This window comes from Vipera berus (genome assembly GCF_964194415.1).
Source record: "Vipera berus genome assembly, chromosome: 3".
Classification (NCBI taxonomy): domain Eukaryota; kingdom Metazoa; phylum Chordata; class Lepidosauria; order Squamata; family Viperidae; genus Vipera; species Vipera berus.
The window spans coordinates 172,872,218-172,893,947 of NC_138204.1; the positions used below are offsets into that span (position 1 = coordinate 172,872,218).

A 21,730-nucleotide genomic window follows, 5' to 3' on the forward strand; every position below is an offset into this window, starting at 1 on the left:
CAAAATTACAATTGAATATTTTTTGCAAAGGCATGATTGCAGTATTTGTTGAAAATAGAGTAGTATAAACCATACAGCTTACTATCCCAAGAATCATGGATTTCAAATTTTTAAAGCAAATGTCTAAACCTTAGTGTCAACAATCATTTGGTGAAGGAGCAACATTCATACCAAAATTTATAGAACTTGTACACTTGCTTTTTTTTCTTCTTTGTCTTTAAGTTGCTAGACTTAATCCTACAAGGTAGGGATTTTTATCAGACATTTTAATTATGCGTGTAATTGAAGCTATCTATTTATAAGAGGCATAACTTCCTTGTGTTCTATCTAAAATTATTGACATACTGTCACTTTTGAGTTTTAGGATTTATTATATTTTAAAATAAAATCAAACTTTGTTTTATCAGTTTGGGGGTTTTTTCCATCAGATTTGTTGAAACTAAGAGTGGGATACTCATGATGCTCTGAATGTTATGGAACCAGCCTCAACCAATATTGCCAATAATCAGAGATGAGTGGAAGTAAACTTAAATGTGGGTCATTTGGCCCCCCCAAAAAGTGAGATATGTGCTAATTAAAACTGAAGGAACCTCTAATTCAAAGATAAAACAGTGTTGCAAGGAAAGAAATATACATGAAACTAGTTTCTACATTATGATCTTGTGCAATAGGATTCTTTTTTTCTTCTTCTCCATGTATTTCAACTATCTAAAGAGTCAGAGTTAATGAGACCATTGTGCTTACTTTGTCCTTGTTTCTTTTCCAGGTGTCCCTGGATTTCAGCATTGGTACTTTTCATGTTAAGGTAATAATCATTTTAGTTCATTTGCTAGTAATGTCTACAATACAAATCTAATTGAGATTTGCTAGAAAAACACTATTTATTGTAAATCAGTATGCGAGACTCAGCCCTCCTTATTGCTTGAGCCTTTGATAACCATAGGAAAAGCATTCCCAGCATACGTTCTTATTTTCACACATGTTCTTCCTCTGCCTCCTTCAGGGTCCTGGCCTGGAGCCATCAGTCTTCCCAGTGACCCACTGCTCTGTCTCTTGAGATAATATGGCCCTCTGAATCAAATTCTCACATTAACAGAGAACCTATTCTGGTGGTGTTTCTTTCCCAGTTTACAGCTTCCTAGGATTAGGCCATTCCACTTAAAACATCTGAATATCTGGAAATATTCTGTGAAGTTAGAAAACTAGTGAAGAGCTTCTTCTTAAGCAAAAAGCAACAGATAATGTGCAGCTAATCTATTCTATTTCGTATTGTAAATGTACTATTACATCCCTGTGATGCCATTTAGTTGGTCTAATAATATTGGTGTGTCCTTTATTCAAGGTAAAAGAATGGAATGAAAAAGGAGTGGAGAGATGGAAATCCCATCGGAGGCAGAAACGAGAATGGATTAAATTTGCTGCTGCGTGTAGGGAAGGAGAAGATAATTCAAAACGAAACCCAATTGCAAGAGTAAGTTCCAAGCATTTTATATAGGTAAAATTCAAGCAGTTGCAAAAAACAAAAGCAACAACTTGGCTAAGGGAATTTCCAGACCAGGTTTTTATTATGCAATTATTCTGTCTCATCAATTGAGTTTTATGTAGAGTTCAAATATTAAACTGGCTGTTATCCCTACCAATTTTACTATACTGTCTTCTCTTTCTGTGCTTCCCCCGCAAAAATGAGGGAAGAGATGAAATACACAATCGTTTTGGAGTACTAGGAATATGTGTATAAAAAGATTCTGCATATTGCCCTAGCTAAAAATTAAGCTACATTTTTCACTTGCATGCTGTCAAACTAAAGTTACAGGTTTCTCAAATATTTGGTCTGATTTTACATGTTATGTTAAGCAGGGGAGCCATACTTGTTTTTTGCCAGATGAATATATTAATGTATGGGAGGAATATAAAGGAATTATTAATATCTGATTTTATGAATAGTTTTTCTTGTTTTCCTTTCCAATCCTTACATGTATGCACTGAATTTTATTGCACTGTTTATATTTACTGTAACTTTTTTAGAAATAAAAATATTATGTAAAAAAGATTCTTCCATAGATCCTGCTGGGCACAGAATTTATTTTCTTTACTCGTCAATATTTTTTCCTTAGTCAATACCAAATTGGTAGTGCTAGCTAGACTCAGCACTGGAATATGTATTATTATATTAATTAAGTTATGCTAAAGCATACCATTCCCCTGATTTTTATTTACTGTTTTCACATAAAAACTGAAATCTGAAAAAACTCTAAATCAGTGAGAAACAACCATTTAAAACTATCTTAACAAAAGTTTTCTCCCAAGACTTCTACAATATGAGATAATTACAACAGGTTGCCACTAAACTTTTCTAACACATATATCCCACCTTAATCTATCCAGCTGAGGAGTTCTTAGTCTTTATACTTGGGGCTTCTCCCAAGTCTAAAAAATGGAAAAAAAATGCTTTGGATTTTCCTGCCCAAAGGCCAGGGATATAGAACTAAATTTGTTACAATCTAAAGCATAAGGGCTAAATATGGAACCATGTAGTTTTGCATATTGGGAAGGTTTTCATTTCTATTTAGAACTACTAAGGAAGACAAATGCATAATTATAAAAAGGAGTTGAGGAAAGGGGCATGTTACAAAAACAAATGGACCCAATAATCACACACAAGAATTCCAGATAAAATCAATATACTCAGTCTAATTACTCTAGCTACTTTGTGGCTTAATCAAAGAGGACTTTGATGTTTATCCCTGAAAAGAAAGTGGGACAGAAATGTCTATATCTGGGTTTAAAAAGTTTTTTTCAAAAATTTTTTAAAAGTTCTCTTTAAGTTATTTCCCCTGAAAATTGAATCTAAAAAGATTTTCCATGTCCTGGGGGTTAAGCAGTTTTTCTTTAAGTCAGTCTGAGTTCCATTTTTAGGTATTCTTTTATATTCCTTAAATTCCTTCCCCCTCTTGTAGTTTCTCGCCACTTTTAACTCCCTTCTCCCCTAGTCTTTCTGGGGTCTTTACTTAGGAATTTTTTTCCAATCAGGGGATCACTCTTTCCAAGTCCATAAGGAAGAGGAAAACTGTTACTTTGCCCTATCAAGGACAACACTCATTTTTTGATCTGGGTCAACTAAACAAATCAGAAGTTATTTAAATTAAATTAAAGCTACCACCTAATGAATTGCACCTATCCAGGCCTCTCAGATGGTGTCAGTTATCAGACATCTTAAGTATGGTTCCTACTGAGCCATACCAAACCTAGTTTATCACATTATTTAAAGTAAAAAACAATAATAAAAGACTGCAATATTTTTAAATTTTTCTTTCTAAAACAGATCCGATCAGATTGTGAAAGCACGCAGCCAATTATATATAAAATAAGTGGAGTAGGCATTGATCAACATCCTGTGGGAGTATTTGTCATTAACCAGAAGACTGGTGAAATTAATATAACAAAAATAGTAGATCGAGAGGAGACTCCAATGTTTGTGGTAAGTAATAGTGGCAAAACAGATCTTTACCTGTTATGGTTTATGATTACAGTATCTAAACGATGGTCACTCACCTCCCGTATAGAAGGTGATCTCCTGAGACCCCTTGACATTTTAAGCATGTTTGTTAAGACTCCAAAAAATATTTATTTATTTATTTATTTATTATTGGGACTTATATGCCACCCTATCTCCCGAAGGACTCAGGGCGGCTAACAACAATAAAACACAATGATACAAATGTTAAAAAAAGATTAAACTAACAAGCCCCAGTGATAAAATATTAAAAACATGTAAATATGCCTTTACAGCAGCTCGTAACAACTTCTAAAAATTAGCCTTTTTAATGAGGTTCCACTTTCAGTTTTAGAATTAAAATTAAAATTATACATCTTTCTAGAATGTTGATGGTTTTTAATATAAAATTGGGGTGCTTTTCTTGGATGGTTGGTATAATTTTAAAAAAATTATTCTCTTGCTTCAATTTTTATATGAGTTGCTATGGTTATATTTATCACTCTTAGCTATGAGAAAAGTCAGAAATCATTTTGTAATTAGGTCAAAGATGACCTGAATTCTTGCAATATGTAATGAAGTTTCTTTAGCTCACTATTGAAAGTATTTTCACTACTTTATTGTCCTTTTGAATAAAGCTGTTTATCTTTTTTTAATACCTTAATTCAGATTCACTGTCATGCTATAAATGTTATGACTGGAAAATCAGTAGAAACACCTCTTGATCTTCGTGTTCGCGTTCTGGATATAAATGACAATCCACCAATATTTACACAACACATGTTCTCAGGGTCAATAATAGAAAGCAGCATGGAGAGTAAGTACCTTCATTTGCCTGAAATGGTATAGGGTTTCCTGCCTGAGCAGGGGGTTGGACTAGATGACCTCCAAGGTCCCTTCCAACTTATTATTATTATTATTATTATTATTGTTGTTGTTGTTGTTGTTGTTGTTGTTGTTATTATTATTATTATTATTATTATTATTATTATTATTATTAATTGTTATTATTGTTATTATTGCTCCCTGCCCAGAATAGTAGCCAGTATGTATGGTTACATGTATCATTTGAAACCTGTATAATTACTAATTTCTGGAAAACATGTATATGAATGCAGCAGTATCTTCCTTCAGAGTAAAGTCTTCATTAATTTAATGGCACTTAGGAAGTTGCACCGGATTGTGCCATGGGTTCCATTTTTGTCAAGAGAGAAATTAATTGGAGTTTAATTCTCCCATATTGAACACATTGGCATTTGTGCCACTGCTCTTAAATGTTTCACTTTGAAAACTGAAAAATGGAGGCTTTCTTTTTCTGCTAAGGATATATCTTGAAGATAAACAAATAATAAAGCACGATATCAAGATATGCTATCCTGGTCAGGGAATAAATAACAATTGAGTTGATAACAGTAAGTCACATTTTTCCACTGTGATTAATACACACATCAGTGTGGCCTGTTTATGGTTCCCTGGCTTATTCTTGATCACATTTGATATATTTATCAATTTTTTTATTAATCCACAGTGGAATATAGAGGTAGTCCTCAACGTACAACCATAATTGAGCCCAAAATTTATGTTGCTAATCGAGACATTTTTTAAGTGAGTTTTGCTCCATTTTTACAACTTTTCTTGCCACAGTTGTTAAATGAATCATTGCAATTGTTGTTAATAAACCGGTTGTTAAGTGAATCTGGCTTCCCCATTGACTTTACTTGTCAGAAGGTCGCAAAAGGTCTGGGGACACTGCAATTGTCATAAATATGAACCAATTGCCAAGCATCCAAATTTTGGTCACATGACCATGAGGATACTGCAATGGTCATAAGGGTGAAAAATGGTCATAAGTCAATTTTTTCAGTGATGTTGTAACTTTAAACGATCACTAAATGAACTATTATAAGGTTTTGGTAGACAGGTGGAGCACTGACTATACAACTAGTATAGTCAGCGCTCCACTTATCCACCAAAACATTTAGGGCCTAAGAGGGCCTAACCTGCTATGGCATCTGTCAGCAGCAAATTGAGATTATGTCAGAATAATCATATGTAACGAGATGTTGCACCCAGTGTCTGACATTGGGGTGTAATTCACAGGTTTTGTATAATAATATTTATACCATTTATTATAGTTTGGGTAATTAAATGTCTGCAAGAAAACAACCAAGCTCAGAGAGCACCAAGGACCCTTCGTTTCAACCCTGAGCTACAAATATTCTCCTTTGTTGGTATCTGTTTCCTTACTTAGCTGCCCACCCACCACCCACCTATGATCATTATCACTTAATATTGCTGTATAGGCAAGCAAAAAATGCAATATTTGTTCCGAGATAATTGAAATAATTGCTAGGTAAAAGACCTGTATAATCTAAAAAGCAAAGCATTACATTACAATTAACTCAAGCTGTTTGTTTAAATAGTTTGGAAAAAATCTTTACTTTTTCATGGGGTACATCCTTGGTAGCAGATCAGTAGAAAATGATTCATAAACTTCCATGAACGTGCCTTCCTAGTATGAAAAAGTGCACTCCTTTTTCTTCTTTATAAGCATCTTAAATTAGAGATTTCACAAATGATGGCGCTCTATGGTTTTAATATCTTAATATCTGAAGCTTTCCCCCCCTTTTGTCTTTTCCTTCCTTCCAGATACATTTGTAATGAAAATAACTGCTACAGATGCTGATGAGCCAAATAATTTAAATTCCAAAATTGCCTACAAGATTGAAAGCCAGAGTCCTTCAGGCCCATTACTGTTTATCTTGAACACAGAGAATGGAGAACTTCACATTGCAAAAGCTCTTGATAGAGAGGTAAACACAAAACAGAAATGCCTTTTACAGAGAACTATTGTTGGGAAAACAGAATATTTTGTGGCTGGGATATTGATGGAACTGGCATGGGGTGGTGGTAGATCGATGAATATGATTTTCATCAGGGCCTCAGTAGTATTTATTGTTTTCTTTAGGTTTCTGTATTTTTGTTCTATTCACTACCCAGAGTTTCTTCTGATGGCTAGGCAGCTATATAAGTTTATTAAATAAATGCTTTCAAAATATGTTAAAAATAAAATCATTCATAAAATCAATACAGTAAGTATTCATTCAAAATAAATACTTGTGTTGAAAAGAAGCGAGATTTCTGGAAACCCAGTAACAGCTGCAAGCAATATGTATGCCATGAAAATGACTAAGAAAAAAACAGATTTGCTCTTCTCAGCTTCTCAGTGATCTTCAGGACCACTGACCATGGTATCTTTCTAGACAGATTCCAGGGGTTGGGAGTGGGTGGCACTGTATTGCGCTGATCCAGCTAGTTTTAGTCAGGGTTGAAAGAGGTCCAGCCCTTGGCCCCCACTCTGTGGATTCCCATGGGACTTGGTACTATTTCCACTCCTGTGTAACGTACATGAAGCCACAGAGCAAAATCATGCATAGCTACATGGTGAGGGTATCATCAGTATGCATGTTCAGCTCTGGCAAACTAAGTGATACTGTTGATTTCCTGCCCTGGTGTCTGGAGGCAATAGGTGTTTGGATGGGAAACAATTCAGAAGCTATAGCTGATGTAAAATGCAGCAGTGTGGACAGTATTTGTTACTCCTTGGCTCCACTAGCTGTATTGGTTGCCAATTTGTTTCTGCATTCAGTTCAAGGTTTTAAACTTTAAACCTCTACATGGCATAGGCCAGGTTATTTAAGAGGCCACCTCTCCTTCCATCCCATCAGAACTGGCAGGAGAGACATGATATGGGTCCTGTGTACTAAGGAACATCATCTGACAGCACACTGGAGGATGGCCTTTTCTGCCACAGCATCCCTCATTTGGAACATTGTTCCCCCTAAAATTACATCAGTCCCTGTCCTACTGGCTTTTCAGAAGGCTTTTAAAATACATTTTTATCATTATGCCTGGGGAAATCTGATGGCTGCATGGATCCTATATTATACCACTAGTAATTGTATGCATTGTATCTCCCAGATTATGGTTTATGGTTTTAATTTGTTTTAATGTTTTTTATTTTAATCATTTTTTTTATTTTATTGTGTGAGCTACCCAGAGTCATGTATGTGAGATGGGCAACCACATAAACTGAATAAACAAATAAAGTGGGGGAGACACTGATTATTTCTAACGCAGTAATCCAGTGCTTGCTAATTTAGTAGTAAATCTTATTAGTGCACTGCATTTATTCTAAACAATTATTTCAGTGAAAGAGCAAAGAAGAAGATATATATGTACAGTATATATGAAATATGCATATTCCAAAATATAAAATAAAATCCATATTTCATAAAATTAAAAAGCTCTAGATCAGACCAATGTTCTTTATTACTTAAGTGATTTTAAAGCATTTGTCATATTATTCCCTCTTCTGTTTCTTCTCCTCCATATTTTCTCTAGGAACAAAGTCAATATACTCTTGTTGTCAAAGCCTCAGACAGAAATGGAGGGCCAGATGGAATATCATCAGAATGTTTGTGTCAGGTTAAAGTTCAGGATGTGAATGACAATTTTCCTACTCTTTCACAGAACTCGGTAAGCTTACTGATAGCTAATACGATCCATCATTAGTTTTGTTTCAGTCTGGTAATTCTTGATTTTACAATTATTCTTACTCACTCACTCACTCACTGCAGTAGATATCAACAGATCCATTCCGGAAAAGGAGTAGTTTTAATATTGCATATCCTTCTTATGCAATATTATGTTTCAATCTTTCAATCTTTCTCCCAGCTACCACTTGGCAACACTTTTCTATCCATTACTTCCTAACCACTTTCAGGGCCATTATGTCATCCTAGTTCCTTCCATAAGCAATAGTAGGAGATATTATGATTGAATAATCATCAAGATAGAAATTATTTCTACATTCTCTAATCATCTTTGAGAATTAGAAATAAGATCAATATAGAGATGGATTTTTATGCCTTTGGAACTCCAGGAAGAAATGGATATATATTTGATCCACATAGTTAATCTTTTCTTTCCAAAGGAGAGAGAATAATTTAAGAACTTGATTCAAATTTTCCTAAAGGTAAAATATTTAATAATGCAGTGTTGGCTAAGGATTCAGAAACAAACCAGGTAAGCCGACAACCTCTTAGACCAAAGTCTGTGGCTTAAAATTTTAGGATTTCTTCATGCATTAAAGATAAGTTTTTTTAAAAAAAAATGAGGCTAACATAAATCAGTGTTAATGGCATGAAAATAATTTTTACAAGAATCATAAATTATATAAAATATGATCTGACCTCTAAAACAAATGGGATTGACTACATCTCACTGGTGAATTAACACCCATTGAAAATCTATTTTCATTGTTGTGCAACCATGTGTAAAATGATGTTCTGATGAAAAAATACATAGGACAAGTAATTTGATCACAAGTATACCTAGGCCTGCAGTGCTATTTCCACATCACCATATAATGAATGAACTTTTTCACTAAAATAAATTATTCAGAGAACACAAAACATACAATTGAAGGCTAGATTCCTCTTCCTGACATTGAAGTTGCTTGTTCATAACAACATATTGCTCTTACAAACTGAAGAGCATCCAATTTATAGTATAGCCCATAGTTTTAGCAATTCATTTAGCAATTCATAGGAACTAGATAAGAATTACAATGTAGCTTGGAAAGTTGTGTTGTCATCATGAGTGATAATATAGCTACTGCCCACTAAAAACAAAGAGAAAAATGAAGAGAGGAAACTACTATGCTCTACCAGGTATGATGGAAATAGAAAAGTGAGCAGGTAGGATTGTTATAGTAAACTAAGGATGATCTTTGAGTTCATTGCACTTATTCACTCTATTCGAATACAGATGCCATGAATGAGGTCATGCTGCTAACTCTGTTTTGAGTCTACAGTATAGACTCTACAGTGAGTAACCCTTCATGTATGAAGTTGTATGATCTTGGAGGGTCATTCCATCCAATGTAGGCAACATGAGCAAACATCTAAAATAAATTATATGTAATTTTTGCAGTGGCAAGGTGACACTCTGTAGTCTGACCCAGCATTAAGCTCCTATGTTTAAGTGTATGTTTGAATCGAGTCAAGCTATCCTCAGGATTAAAAAAATTAAAAAAAGTTTTCCTTTCTCCAGATTAAAAACACTTTTTCCATGTTTATCCACAATTTTTGTACATTACCCAATAAGTAAGCATGAGGTACAACTACCTTTAATATCATAATATCTTATAATAAAAGGAGTGGATACTATTTGTAGCATTTGAAATCACAGTGACAGTAGTATGCCAAATTTCTTTCAAACTGACGGGAATCTAATGCATGTCTTCACTGCCAACTGGGATGTTCTTTCTCTTCTAGTTTTCAGTATCCATTCTAGAAAATTCACTGAGTCAGGAGCTGCTGAGGATACAGGTATTTGATGCAGATCAAGAATTTACAGATAACTGGTTTGCAGAATTTTTCTTTATCTCTGGAAATGAAAACCACAACTTTGAGATCACAATAGACAGAACGACTAATGAAGGTATCCTGAGTGTTGTAAAGGTATGAATTTCAAATTTTCTTTTATTATTTTTTAAACTTACATTTTGATTTTGAGTGTGTGATAATCAGTCATCTTCCCTCGCATTTTGTTTATGATAGTAGTGCCCATAAGAATGTCTCCGTAGAGATTTTTTGTTATTAAATGGAAATTATTTAGCCTACTTCTGCAGTCTTTCCTGAACTATATCATTGTATGCCTCGTATATAAACCAAAAGCAGCTAAATTGGTTGTTAAATCTTATTTATTGTGATACAAGTATGTATAACTTACCAAGGGCAGGATGAGGCAGAGGTAGTGGAGGTCTGCCCTAGATGCAGTCAGTTGAGGGGGGGGAGACTATTGAAGATGAGAAAAAGGCTAGCAGCAGTTATAGAGTTGGGTCACTGCAGCCAGCACAACAATCAGCTGTTTGCAAGTTGGCAACAAGGCATAGGCATCACAGTGGAAGAGGAAGGTGTTAAGAATGATCAAGATTTCTGATGACTTTATTTACATATTAAATTCTGTAAATATACACATTTATAATACTTAGCATTTAAGCTACTATTGTCCTGTACTCATGCTGATTTGTTTTTAAAATGGCTTAAGGCAATTCTGCTCAGGCTGAGGAAATAAATAAATAAACCAACATATATATACCGTATATACTTGAGTATAAGCCGACTCGAGTATAAGCCGAGACCCCCAATTTCACCCCCAAAAACTGGAAAAAGTTATTGACTCGAGTATAAGCCGATCCGCCGTTCTGCAAGCCTCCGCCGCCGGCGGAGGCTGGATCCGCGCTCTGCAAGCCTCTGCCGCCAGCAGAGGCTCGATCCGCCATTTTGCAAGCCTGAATACACAGGAATACCCTGTGTGGCCGCGGCTCTCGGGGAAGCCCTGGCTGTCCGCTTCCTCGCTCCACGCTGCCATTCGGGGCCCGCGCGTTCCCCGGGCAAATCGCGGCGCCCAGCAGGCGAGGAAACACGCCCGCTCCAGTCGCCCCCCCTTCCCTCAGGAGACGCGAAGCAAGTGCCCGCCCGGAGCTTACCGAGGACTTGCGCGCGGCCGAGGCTTCGGTGCTTCCAGGATCGCGCGCACCTCTCCCAAGCCGCCGCCGTCCGGAGACCTGCCGAAGTTTGGGGAGGTTTGGGGAGGTGCGCGCGCACCTCCCCAAACCTCCCCAAACTTCGGCAGGTCTCCGGACGGCGGTGGCTTGGGAGAGGTGCGCGCGATCCCGGAAGCACCAAAGCCTCGGCCGCGCACAAGTCCTCGGTAAGTTTTTTTGTTGACTGGAGTATAAGCCGAAGTGGAATTTTTCAGCCCAAAAAGTGGGCTGGAAAATTCGGCTTATACTCAAGTATATACGGTATATATATATATATATATATATATATATATATATATATATATATATATATATATATATATATATATATATATATATATATATATATATATATATATATATATATATATATATATATATATATATATATATATATATATATATATATATATATATATATATATATATATATATATATATATATATATATATTTGGCTTCATATTCCTAATGGAGTTAATTTGTTTCTTGGTGGTATTTGATTTCATTAACATCATTTTTTTTAATATTCAGCAGAATCTCCAATCTGATTTCCTCTTTATTTGTAGTTAGAAGTTTTTGAATGGCTGGCTCTATTTCAGAAATGATTTCTTCCTATTCTTGGAAGATCTGTCATTCTACATGATTAAAGATTATGTTCTATATATCTGGATATACTATTAAGAGATAGGTTTTATGTGTTTGTGTGCACACACAAACACACACACACAAATATAATTCAAATAAAAAGTTGATGTATGCCATTTCTTTATTTTAGGAATTTGATTATGAACAATTTTCAACCATAAACATTAATATTGGTGTGCGAAATGTTGCCCCTTTCCACTCTTCAGTGGCTTCTCTTTATCAACCTATTGGAACCCCAATTGTGGTACAGATAACTAATGTAATTGAAGGACCAGCTTTTCGTCCATCTACGCTGACCGTCACTGCATCTGAGAGCTTAACAAGTGAAACTATACTCACTTATACTGTTGGGACATTCCAAGCCATTGATCAGGATACTGGAAAAGTTGCTAAAAATATTCGGTAAGATAGCTTTTGGCCTGAAACTTATGTATTCAGCTAAATCAAATTGGAAGGGATAACTAATTGCTTAGAATACCGAAAGTCATCCCCTTAAGCAGACTTTTCTCTACTTCAATTTTGTCTTCCCTCAATAAATTGCGCTTTCATATGGTTTTGGTTTAAATGTATTGTATATATTTAGAACTTTTATTTCTCAAATCCCCAAAACAGGATATTCACCATAAATCAACCTCAAGTATTATATTTCATTAAAGATTCTAAGCTAAATCATACCTGACTAGTATGGGGCTCAAAGTCTCATGGCAAAATTCAGCCAGTGAATCCAGAATTGATATTCAGCCTTGACAAGAGTTGCAAACTTCTCCAGACTTTGTGACAAAAAAAATAGTGTACATTAGAATATTCTGTATTTCCGAAAACTGCTTGCAATAGTCGAGTGTGAAATGCTTCAGTGTGATTATTAGCTGGTACTTTGACAGAGGGAAAAAGGGGATACATTTTATTCCTATGCTATTTCAAGAAAAAAATGGCTAGCAACCTCAGAAATTATTAGATCTGCAAATGTCAGAAATCTTTTATGTACAAATGAATGAGTCAATCAAATTGGACAGTGTGCATTAGCAAAGGTTTAATATCTGTCACTATTTTACCATTCATAATTCATTCTAAGCATTTCCATTGTTCAAAACACAGATATGAGATGGGCCGTGATCCTGCTGCCTGGTTGCAGATCAATCCTCAAACAGCTGTCATCACTTTTAAGAAAACTATTGATCGAGAATCAAATTATGTAGTCAAAGGGGTATACACAGCAGAGGTGCTTGCTATTATGAGAGGTAAGAACATGGAATTTTTTTAATATTCATTATTGCTCATAAGCAGTACACACTTAGAAATATGGAATTATTATTCCAAATATTTATAACCCTAGCTGTTTTGACTAAGTGGGAAAGTGCTCTATGTAACTTTTAAATGAAATAAAGTAAACATCATGAACAAACATTTTGCTGGTTGTTTTAAATCTCTATAGCAATGTTGATCAAACTTGGCAACTTTCAGATGTGTGGACTTCAACTCCCAGAATTCCTCAGCCAGCCATGAAACTGCATTGCTAACAATTTGCTGTTCAGCTGCACAGGGATGCAAACAAAATTTGTACTGAGAACCACCACTTCTGCCCACACTTTTTAATCTTGTCTTTGCTATGTATTTAGAGATCTGACAAACTCTGGATACTACTCTTACATGTTTTAGTGTTATCCACAGATGTTGTAATTGAATTGAGAATCTTTTAAATTAGCCTTCATTTTGCAAGATGCATTTAAAATTATACATGCCATTCAGCTATTAAAAACTGTCTCTTTTCTTCCCATCGTTTCCTTATCTGCTCAAATTAACTTTTCCAGATGATCCTTGGGATCTTATTTATGCATTCAGTTAATTGTACTTGTGCAACATAAATTGTTGTGTGATGACATTTGATTTTATTCTCCTTCATGGGTATTATTTATTGCAGACAGCCCTTACACGACAGCCACTGGCACTATTATGCTTACTATTCAAGATGTTAATGATAACTGTCCCATTGTGACTGAGGAGATCAGGAGAGTATGTATGGACAATCCAAACGTGGTGATCACAGCTAAAGATCCAGATGATTCTCCATATGGACCACCCTTTAAATTTAGTATTGTCACTCAGCCTCAAGACAGCTCATGGGATATCAAAGTAGTAAATGGTGAGTGAAATTACATGTTCAGGGTTTTTTCATCTTAATAAATATGCTCTTCTTCCCCACTCAACCCTCCCTTTATATCTATTCTTGCTGAGGAGTGTCTAACATTCTTCTCAAATGTGGAATACTATATGTGCAACCAATGGTTGCACACAAGAATCTGTTGGTGGCGGCTTGGGCTTTTTAAAGAAGTCCTGTGGTCAAATGTTCATTTCAGACAACTGCACTACAGTCCCCCTCCCCTTTCTTCTTTCTGAATTTTTTGTCAAACTATATTTTTCCAATATGCAATATGTAAATAAATACAAGGAAACCCAAAGAAAGAAATAACTTTGGGGATATTTTAACTGATACAGTTTATTGCCTTGAATTATTGATCTATCTCAGGGGTGTCAAACTCAATTTGATTGAAGGCCGCATCAGCATTGTGATTGCCCTCAGGGGGCCGGGTGGGTATGGCCAGGGTGGATATGGCTAGCCCTCAGGGGGCCGGGTGGGTATGGCCTACTGGGTGGGTGTGGCTAGCGTGCGTATGGCCTACTGGGTGGGCATGGCCAGCTCTACATCGTTCGCATCAAGGGTGCCTATGGGGGCCTGGGCAGGAATGGGACAGATCTGAGGGTCTCTGGCAGAAGGAGGGTCTCTGGGCCAGGGCCAAGGCAGTGGGGGCCGTTCCCTCACTGTTTCCAGGATGGCTTTGCGGGCCACATGAAACCACTTCGCAGGCCGGATCCAGCCCCAGGCCTTGTGTTTGACATGTCTGATCTATCTGAATTTCAAAGATTAATCCACCAATCATATACAAATCCCAGCACTACAGGGCAGTGGCATACCATTTCTCTTAGTCTAGAGTTATTTTTAGGAAGGAAGGGAAAAAGTCAGCAGTATGAAAATGAGGAGGAGGAGGAGGAGGAGAAACAAAGTAAGTTTTATCAAATAGCAATATCATTCTGACTTATATATCACTTCACAGTGATTTACAGCCCTCTCTAAGCGGTTTACAGAGTCAGCATATAGCCTCCAACAATCTAGGTCCTCATTTTACCAACATTGGAAAGAGGGAAGGCTGACTCAACCTTGAGCTTGTAAGCCTGCCTTTACCCACCTTGCAGGGCTGAAAAGGGGAGAAGAAGAAGAGAAAAATGTATAAAGTTGAAGGCCATCACTGTGATCAAACCAGATACAAACTTATAACACAGAGTCCTCGATGTATGGCTCATGGTTTAATGATGGTCAAAGTTATGACAGCCTTGGGAAAATGATTTGTGATCTGTACTCACACCTACTGTATAACTGTTTTTATTTTTTTTATTTTAATTCCATTTATATCCCGCCCTTCTCCGAAGACTCAGGGCGGCTTACAAACTTAGCAGTAGCCTTCATTCTATGTATATGCCTGCTTATTAGGGCTTTCACACACACCCCAAGCGGCATTATTACAAAGTCAGCTTAATTGCCCCCAACAATCTGGGTCCTCATTTTACCTACCTCGGAAGGATGGAAGGCTGAGTCAACCTTGAGCCTGGTGGTATGCGAACCTGCACTAATTGCAGGCAGCTGGTGTTACTTAAGGAGGCATTAGCCCACTGCTCCACCAAGGCTGCTGCACCACCCTTGCAGTCACATGATTGCGATTCAGGCATTTGACAATTGGCTTGTATTTACAATCAGTTGCAGCTTCCTGCAGTTACATAATAATGATTTGTGACCTTTTTTGCTAATTTCTGCAAAAAAATTCCCATTGGAGAACTTGGATTCGCTTAATGACCATGTAAATTGTTATAAAACTAAGTATGACTCGACTTACCATCATGATTTACAACAGAAATTCTGGTCTCAATTTTGGTTGTAAATCGAGAAATACTTGTATGTGTGTGTGTATACATACATGAACACACACACACACATATACATATATATTATGCCTATCCTGTTAGAGACTTTTTGTTCATTGAATTTTCATAGTCAAATTCATAATAATTATTTAAGAGAATGAACTTTGATTATAGGGATTTCAAAGCAGAGTTCTTAATGTAGTCCTTTCCCTTATTTCTCCCTCCAGGTACTTCAGCAGCTCTGTTCACTAACAACATAGAGTTCATAATTTATGAGGTCCAAGTCAAAGTGATTGACAACAGTGGCAAAAGCTGTCAAAGGCCACTGGTAATTCCTTTGCAGGCCTGTCACTGTGATCAAAATGGAATGTGTGTCAAAATGGCTACCAAGAGAGTCAAAGTTATAATTATTGGTGGTGGTGGAGCCGGTGGAGGAGCGGGTGGCGGAGGAGCAGGTGGTGGTGGAGCAGGTGGTGGTGGAGCAGGTGGTGGTGGAGCAGGTGGTGGAGGAGCAGGTGGTGGAGGAGCAGGTGGAGGAGGAGCAGGTGGAGGAGGAGCGGGTGGTGGAGGAGCAGGTGGAGGAGGAACAAGTGGCACTGGCTGGGGAACAGGTGGCACTGGCTGGGGAACAGGTGGAGGTAGTATTGATGGTGGTGGAGGTGGTGGTGGTGGAGGTGGCATTGATGACACACATGGAATTAGTGGACATGCTATTGACGTAGGAGGAGCAAGGCAAAATGGTGGAGAAACTTCTCTTAGTGCTGCTGCCATTGGCCTGATGCTTCTTGGAGGATTAATATTTGTGTGTAAGTATTCTATAAGGATAGATTTATTCCTTTTAAAAATGTTTTCTATATAATATGATTTTTGACTTCTATAAAACATTTTGGTCAGTATATAATGGTTCTGTGAAATATGCCTTTTGATTCCCATTAATTGAGAAGGAATAATTGAAAACAATTCTTTTTGCATCCTCAAATTTTGCCTTAAAGATTGAATAGTAAAGTACATTGACAACACTAGAAAGTTGCTATGAACTTGGTCTCAATTTCTGCGTGCAAAAAACCCCCTCAGTTAAAAAGTATTCTGCTCATGATGTCCATCTTGAGATGCATCATCTGCTGAATGGAAATACACATGCTGATAATATTAGGTTTCAAAAGTGTTTGCTAGTATCCTGAAAAATGTTTGTTCATTTATTTATTTTGATTTTCAAAGCAAATTTTCCCCAAGAATATGTCTGTTAAACTACCCAAATACCACATTAAATAATGACAATGATCACTAAAAAGGACTTTAAAAGCTTTAGATAACAGATATAGAAAGATTAATACATGGCACTGAAGCAATTAAAATTTAAGAAGTGTGTGTCTAGCACCAAAAAGCAGTAATGTAGATGCCAGGTGTGCCTGTCCAGGAAAAGGTTTCCAATGTTGTGGGGGTGGGGGGACAGCTTTGATAACTGTGCCCAACATTCACTCAGCACAGTTCAACCTGTAAAGGTACCTGGAACAAAAATCTCCAGAAATGATTACGGTATATGGCTTTAGTAGACACTGTAGACTAGAAATAGACTGGCCCCATATTATTGTGTGCCTCTATTTATATATAAATCAAATATTTAGTCTACTGATAACTTTTTGTTTTGTTTTGGTTTATCAGTGGTACCAATTCTGATGTCACAGTGTGATTGTTCCGGTTATCTGGGATCCAGACAGGCTGGTGGAGTGGGATCTGGATTTGAGCCTGTGCCTGAATGCACAGAAGGAGCTATCCATTCCTGGGGAATTGAAGGAGCACAGCCTGAAGACCGGGTTAGTTCTTCACTGAAACACACAGAGACATGTGCATATTCCCAAATGTCTGCATGCAGATACATATTATTTCAGCATCAACCAACTGGTTCCCTCCAGATGCATTAGGCCGAGTTCCCACCAGATTCCCAACCACCAAGACCAAGGGCTAGGAGTTGACTACAGAAAATCTTTATCCCATCTTAGATTAGGGAGCCTCTTTGCCACTATCCATCAGTAGTTCTCCATTTTCTTCATGACCTAGGAGGCCAATCTGTACCTTGTTAGGAAAGAAAAGCACAGGCTGCCTTTGCTTCCCATTGCTTAATCATTGACATACTCTCAGAAAAGACAGATGAATAGGCAGAATCAGCAACAAAAGAAGCCTAGAAGAGATTATTAGCAATGGACCTCAGCAGGTACCCAATTTTTTCAGCCAAAGGAAAAGTTGCCATTGAGTTCAACTGTGCTAGGAAGTTCAGAACAGGAAATCAACCCCACAAGAAGAGTGACATTACTTTTGTTCAGATTAGTATAAATAACAGAATTTTGAAAGTCCGATTCTGCTGTACTTCCTTCTTATAGTCCAGTGAATTAGGGAAGCATCTGACTAAGCTTCTTCTGAATGTTATCTCATTCTGGACCTGAAAAATATTTAGTCCCTTTTGCCTTAGGTAACAGATTCTGTATATCTCTGTCAATGGCATTTATTTTATTTTCTACTTCCCCAACGTGACTCTGTGAACACAACCATCCGAGGGGGAGAGGGGGATGTTGGTAAGTCTACAGTAGTGGTTTGCTGTTACCTTATTCCAGGATGTTTTGCCGCAATGGCCTCCCATCCCAGTAACTAATCAGGTCCAAACACTGATTGCTTCCAAAACAAGCCAAGATCACTTATGTGCTGATACCAAACCAGATGGATCCATTGACAGTACTGTCACAAGGAACTGTAATAGATTCTATAATCAAACTAAGACATACTTCCACACAAATCTAAGGCCTTGTTTCTACCAATTGCACTATTACTTTCCATTACATTAACAGTTCCCCTAATCATAGCAAAATAATCTCTATATTACATTTATGTTACTTATTAAAAAGTATATTTAATAACTTAGCTTGGGCTTTCTTTCCAGGATGTGTCAAATATCTGTGCACCAGTAACTGCTGCAAGTAAAGGGGAGTTTGCAGATTCTTCAGGTAAATAAAGTAACATTTAACTGGCAAATTCTGATAATTGATGGGGATAGAAATAGCAGTAAAGTGGAGGAGTGAATGTGTTCTTATTATTCTACATCTAATTCTTATCATTTATGGAAATGGAATCTCTATGGGCCCATGAAAAATCCACATAGTTACAAAAATTGTTACACAAAGAGTATCTGTATAGGAGCATAAGAGTGACTGTAATATTCACACCATATCAATAGAAATTGGGCCTCAATTGTTTTACGGTCAGCTTTGCATTGATTAATTGATTAGTGAATTGATCACTGCTGTTCTTTGAATCTATTATGTGTCATCATCAACATTATAAATATCACCATAGCCATTGTTTTATGATGGTTCTCCTCTATTTTCTGTGGTTGATTTCAACCGGTATTGACAGGTAGAAAGAAAACTTGCTTACAGGCCCTTACATGTTGGATGCCACAGAGCTTGACACTTCCCCTTCTGTTCACATGAAAATGCTAGATGAGATCATCTTCCATCATCATCAATATGTAACATGCATGCAGATGATGTTGTATATCTTGACCCCTGGTTGGTTGAGTTAGTGACCCCATTTTTGGAGGCTTTAGACCTGGATGGGGAAGAACAGCCTCAGGCTCAATCCTACCAAGGCTGAGTTTTTATGTCTATTTGTGCCCCCATTGCTGACTCTTCGTTTCTGATGTTCCAGATGTTCCTAACCCTAACCCTAATTATCCATTTAAGATGTGTGCAATCCTCTTGAACTCTCAGTTCTCAAAGAACAGGTGAAAGCTGTGATTAATAAGAACTTTTGGGGTTGTTATTGAAGACCATCCAGAAGCTACAACCAGTCTAGAATGTGACAACACAGGCAATGAGGCAGTATTATATGTGCATCACTTTGCTGCTTTGCAAGTTGCACTAGTTACTACTAGGCTTCAGAAAACAATTCAAGCTGCTGGTTATAGCCTTTACAACTTTCCAAGGCATATGGCCAGGCTACCTGAGAAACTGTGTATCTCTATCATCTTTTCCCATGTGATTGGGTCCAGCAGAGTAGGCATGCTGCAAGTCCCCTCAATTAAACAATATCATCTTGCAAGACCCAGGAATTGTACCTATTCTGTTTCAATTCCTGCCTTTTAGAATGATCTCCCCTCAGTGAGTTGTTTGGCTACCACCCTTACATTATTCAATAAGCTACTGAAAAACTAGTTATTTTCCCAGACTTTGAGAACAGGTGATTGTATTGTTCTTTTATTTTGTTTTGAATAAAATAAATAAATAAATAATCATTATCAGATATCTATGCAACTAAATATGGTGATGGAGGAATGGTGAGTTCAGGAGTTGAAGAAACAACAGGACTTGGAGCAGCAAAAGGCTATGGAACTACACTTGGTTATGGGACAACAACTGGCTATGGGACAATGGGACGGAAAGATACATATGGAGGAATAAAAGAATACCGAGAAAGTGGTGTGAATATGGCTTTCCTAGACAGCTACTTCTCTGAGGTAAACCATTATACTGTACCTAGCAAAATATGGAGAATGGTAATAAGTCATTATTAGGAATATTTGCTTAGGGTTATGTTCATATTTATGAACACAAACCTAAAGTATATTATGCCAAGTAATGGTGCAAAGTGTTCATAACTTAGAGTATTTGATATTCCTTGGTGCAAAATTTGAACTGCCTCCCCACAGTATGGAATAAATTATGTATGGAATAAATATAAATTATTCATGTTGTGGAATGGGACTATGCAGCAGTTTGGATTCAATTTGAAGCAGCTGGTAAACTGAAATTCAAGTTAATCACCCAGCTTTTAAGTACTTACCTTTTTGGAGAATATTTTGATATTTTTTCTCATGTTAATGATAAACAATGCTAATTTTCTCTTGCTTATTCGTTTTTAGAAAGCATTTGCCTATGCTGATGAAGATGAAGGCAGACCTGCAAATGATTGTCTCCTAATATATGATCATGAAGGCATAGGCACTCCTGCTGGTTCCATTGGCTGTTGCAGTTTTATTGGGGATGATCTGGACAATTCCTATTTGGATACACTGGGTCCTAAGTTTAAGACCTTGGCAGAGATCTGCTTGGGAAGAGAGATTGAGCCCTTCCCAGATCCCAATATGTCTCTGCCCAATCCTGATATTGAGGTAAATCTGCCACCACCTGGAACCACGATTGTTGTTAACACATCTTCATCTATGCCTCAACCTTCTGCTGTTGGTGGTACCACCGTAGTTACAGAAAATACTTACACAACCACTTCCAATGTACAACCTCCAAGGCCAATACCTGATCCTATGCTCCATGGTAACGTAGTTGTAACAGAAACATATACTTCAGGCTCAACAATGAAACCCCCCACACTTAATGTTGATTCTCTGAGTGGATCAAATGTTGTGGTCAGAGAAAGAGTGCTGGCTCCTGCTCCGGTCACCGACATTCATGGCATGATAGATATTCCCGACCTACCAGGTGGGTCAAATGTTGTGGTCACAGAAAGAGTAATTGCTCCTAATTCAAGGTTACCAGCTTCTTTGAGCATTCCCAATCTGACCGAAGGATCAAATGTAGTTGTGACCGAAAGAGTAATTCGACCTGCTGCTAGCGTACATGGCAATATGACCCTCCCTTCTGACATATCAAATGCCCGTAATGTGTTTGTAACTGAAAGAGTTGTGTCTGGAACAGGAGCGAGTGGTGGCCTTGGGAATCTAAGTGGTGGTCCTAATTCATTGTTGGCTTCTGATAATCTTCTTAGTCAAACAATTGGAACAGCTTCTCCTGGTACAACTCGAAGAAGGGTAACAAAATACAGCACTATACAGTATTCTAATTAGTAAAGATCACTTGCGATTACATGTTTCCCCCACCCCTTTTTGTTTTTTAGATTTGCTGCTAAATAATGTTTTTATTATTTATAGGTAGCAAATCAAAAAATCAGAGAAAAATGATTCTTGTCTGAAACAGAATCTCCTAATGTCATAAGCCA

The 21,730-nt window shown here is 37.2% G+C and overlaps 1 protein-coding gene across 1 annotated transcript in view; it reads left to right on the forward strand.

Annotated features, from left to right (window-relative positions):
• LOC308667057 (desmoglein-4-like) overlaps window positions 1-21,578 on the forward strand; it is a gene marked incomplete at both ends in the record, with an annotated part of 33,300 nt that extends 11,722 nt beyond the window's left edge. Inside the window, 15 exons of the mRNA XM_081326121.1 lie at window positions 767-805; window positions 1,343-1,471; window positions 3,323-3,478; window positions 4,163-4,310; window positions 6,143-6,306; window positions 7,898-8,032; window positions 9,835-10,020; window positions 11,886-12,157; window positions 12,851-12,993; window positions 13,674-13,895; window positions 15,955-16,533; window positions 17,390-17,541; window positions 18,660-18,723; window positions 20,020-20,234; window positions 20,640-21,578. Coding sequence (XP_081182247.1) covers window positions 767-805; window positions 1,343-1,471; window positions 3,323-3,478; window positions 4,163-4,310; window positions 6,143-6,306; window positions 7,898-8,032; window positions 9,835-10,020; window positions 11,886-12,157; window positions 12,851-12,993; window positions 13,674-13,895; window positions 15,955-16,533; window positions 17,390-17,541; window positions 18,660-18,723; window positions 20,020-20,234; window positions 20,640-21,578 — 3,543 coding nt within the window. The remainder of the gene's footprint in view (window positions 1-766; window positions 806-1,342; window positions 1,472-3,322; window positions 3,479-4,162; window positions 4,311-6,142; window positions 6,307-7,897; window positions 8,033-9,834; window positions 10,021-11,885; window positions 12,158-12,850; window positions 12,994-13,673; window positions 13,896-15,954; window positions 16,534-17,389; window positions 17,542-18,659; window positions 18,724-20,019; window positions 20,235-20,639) is intronic.
• Window positions 21,579-21,730: the final 152 nt, after the last annotated feature.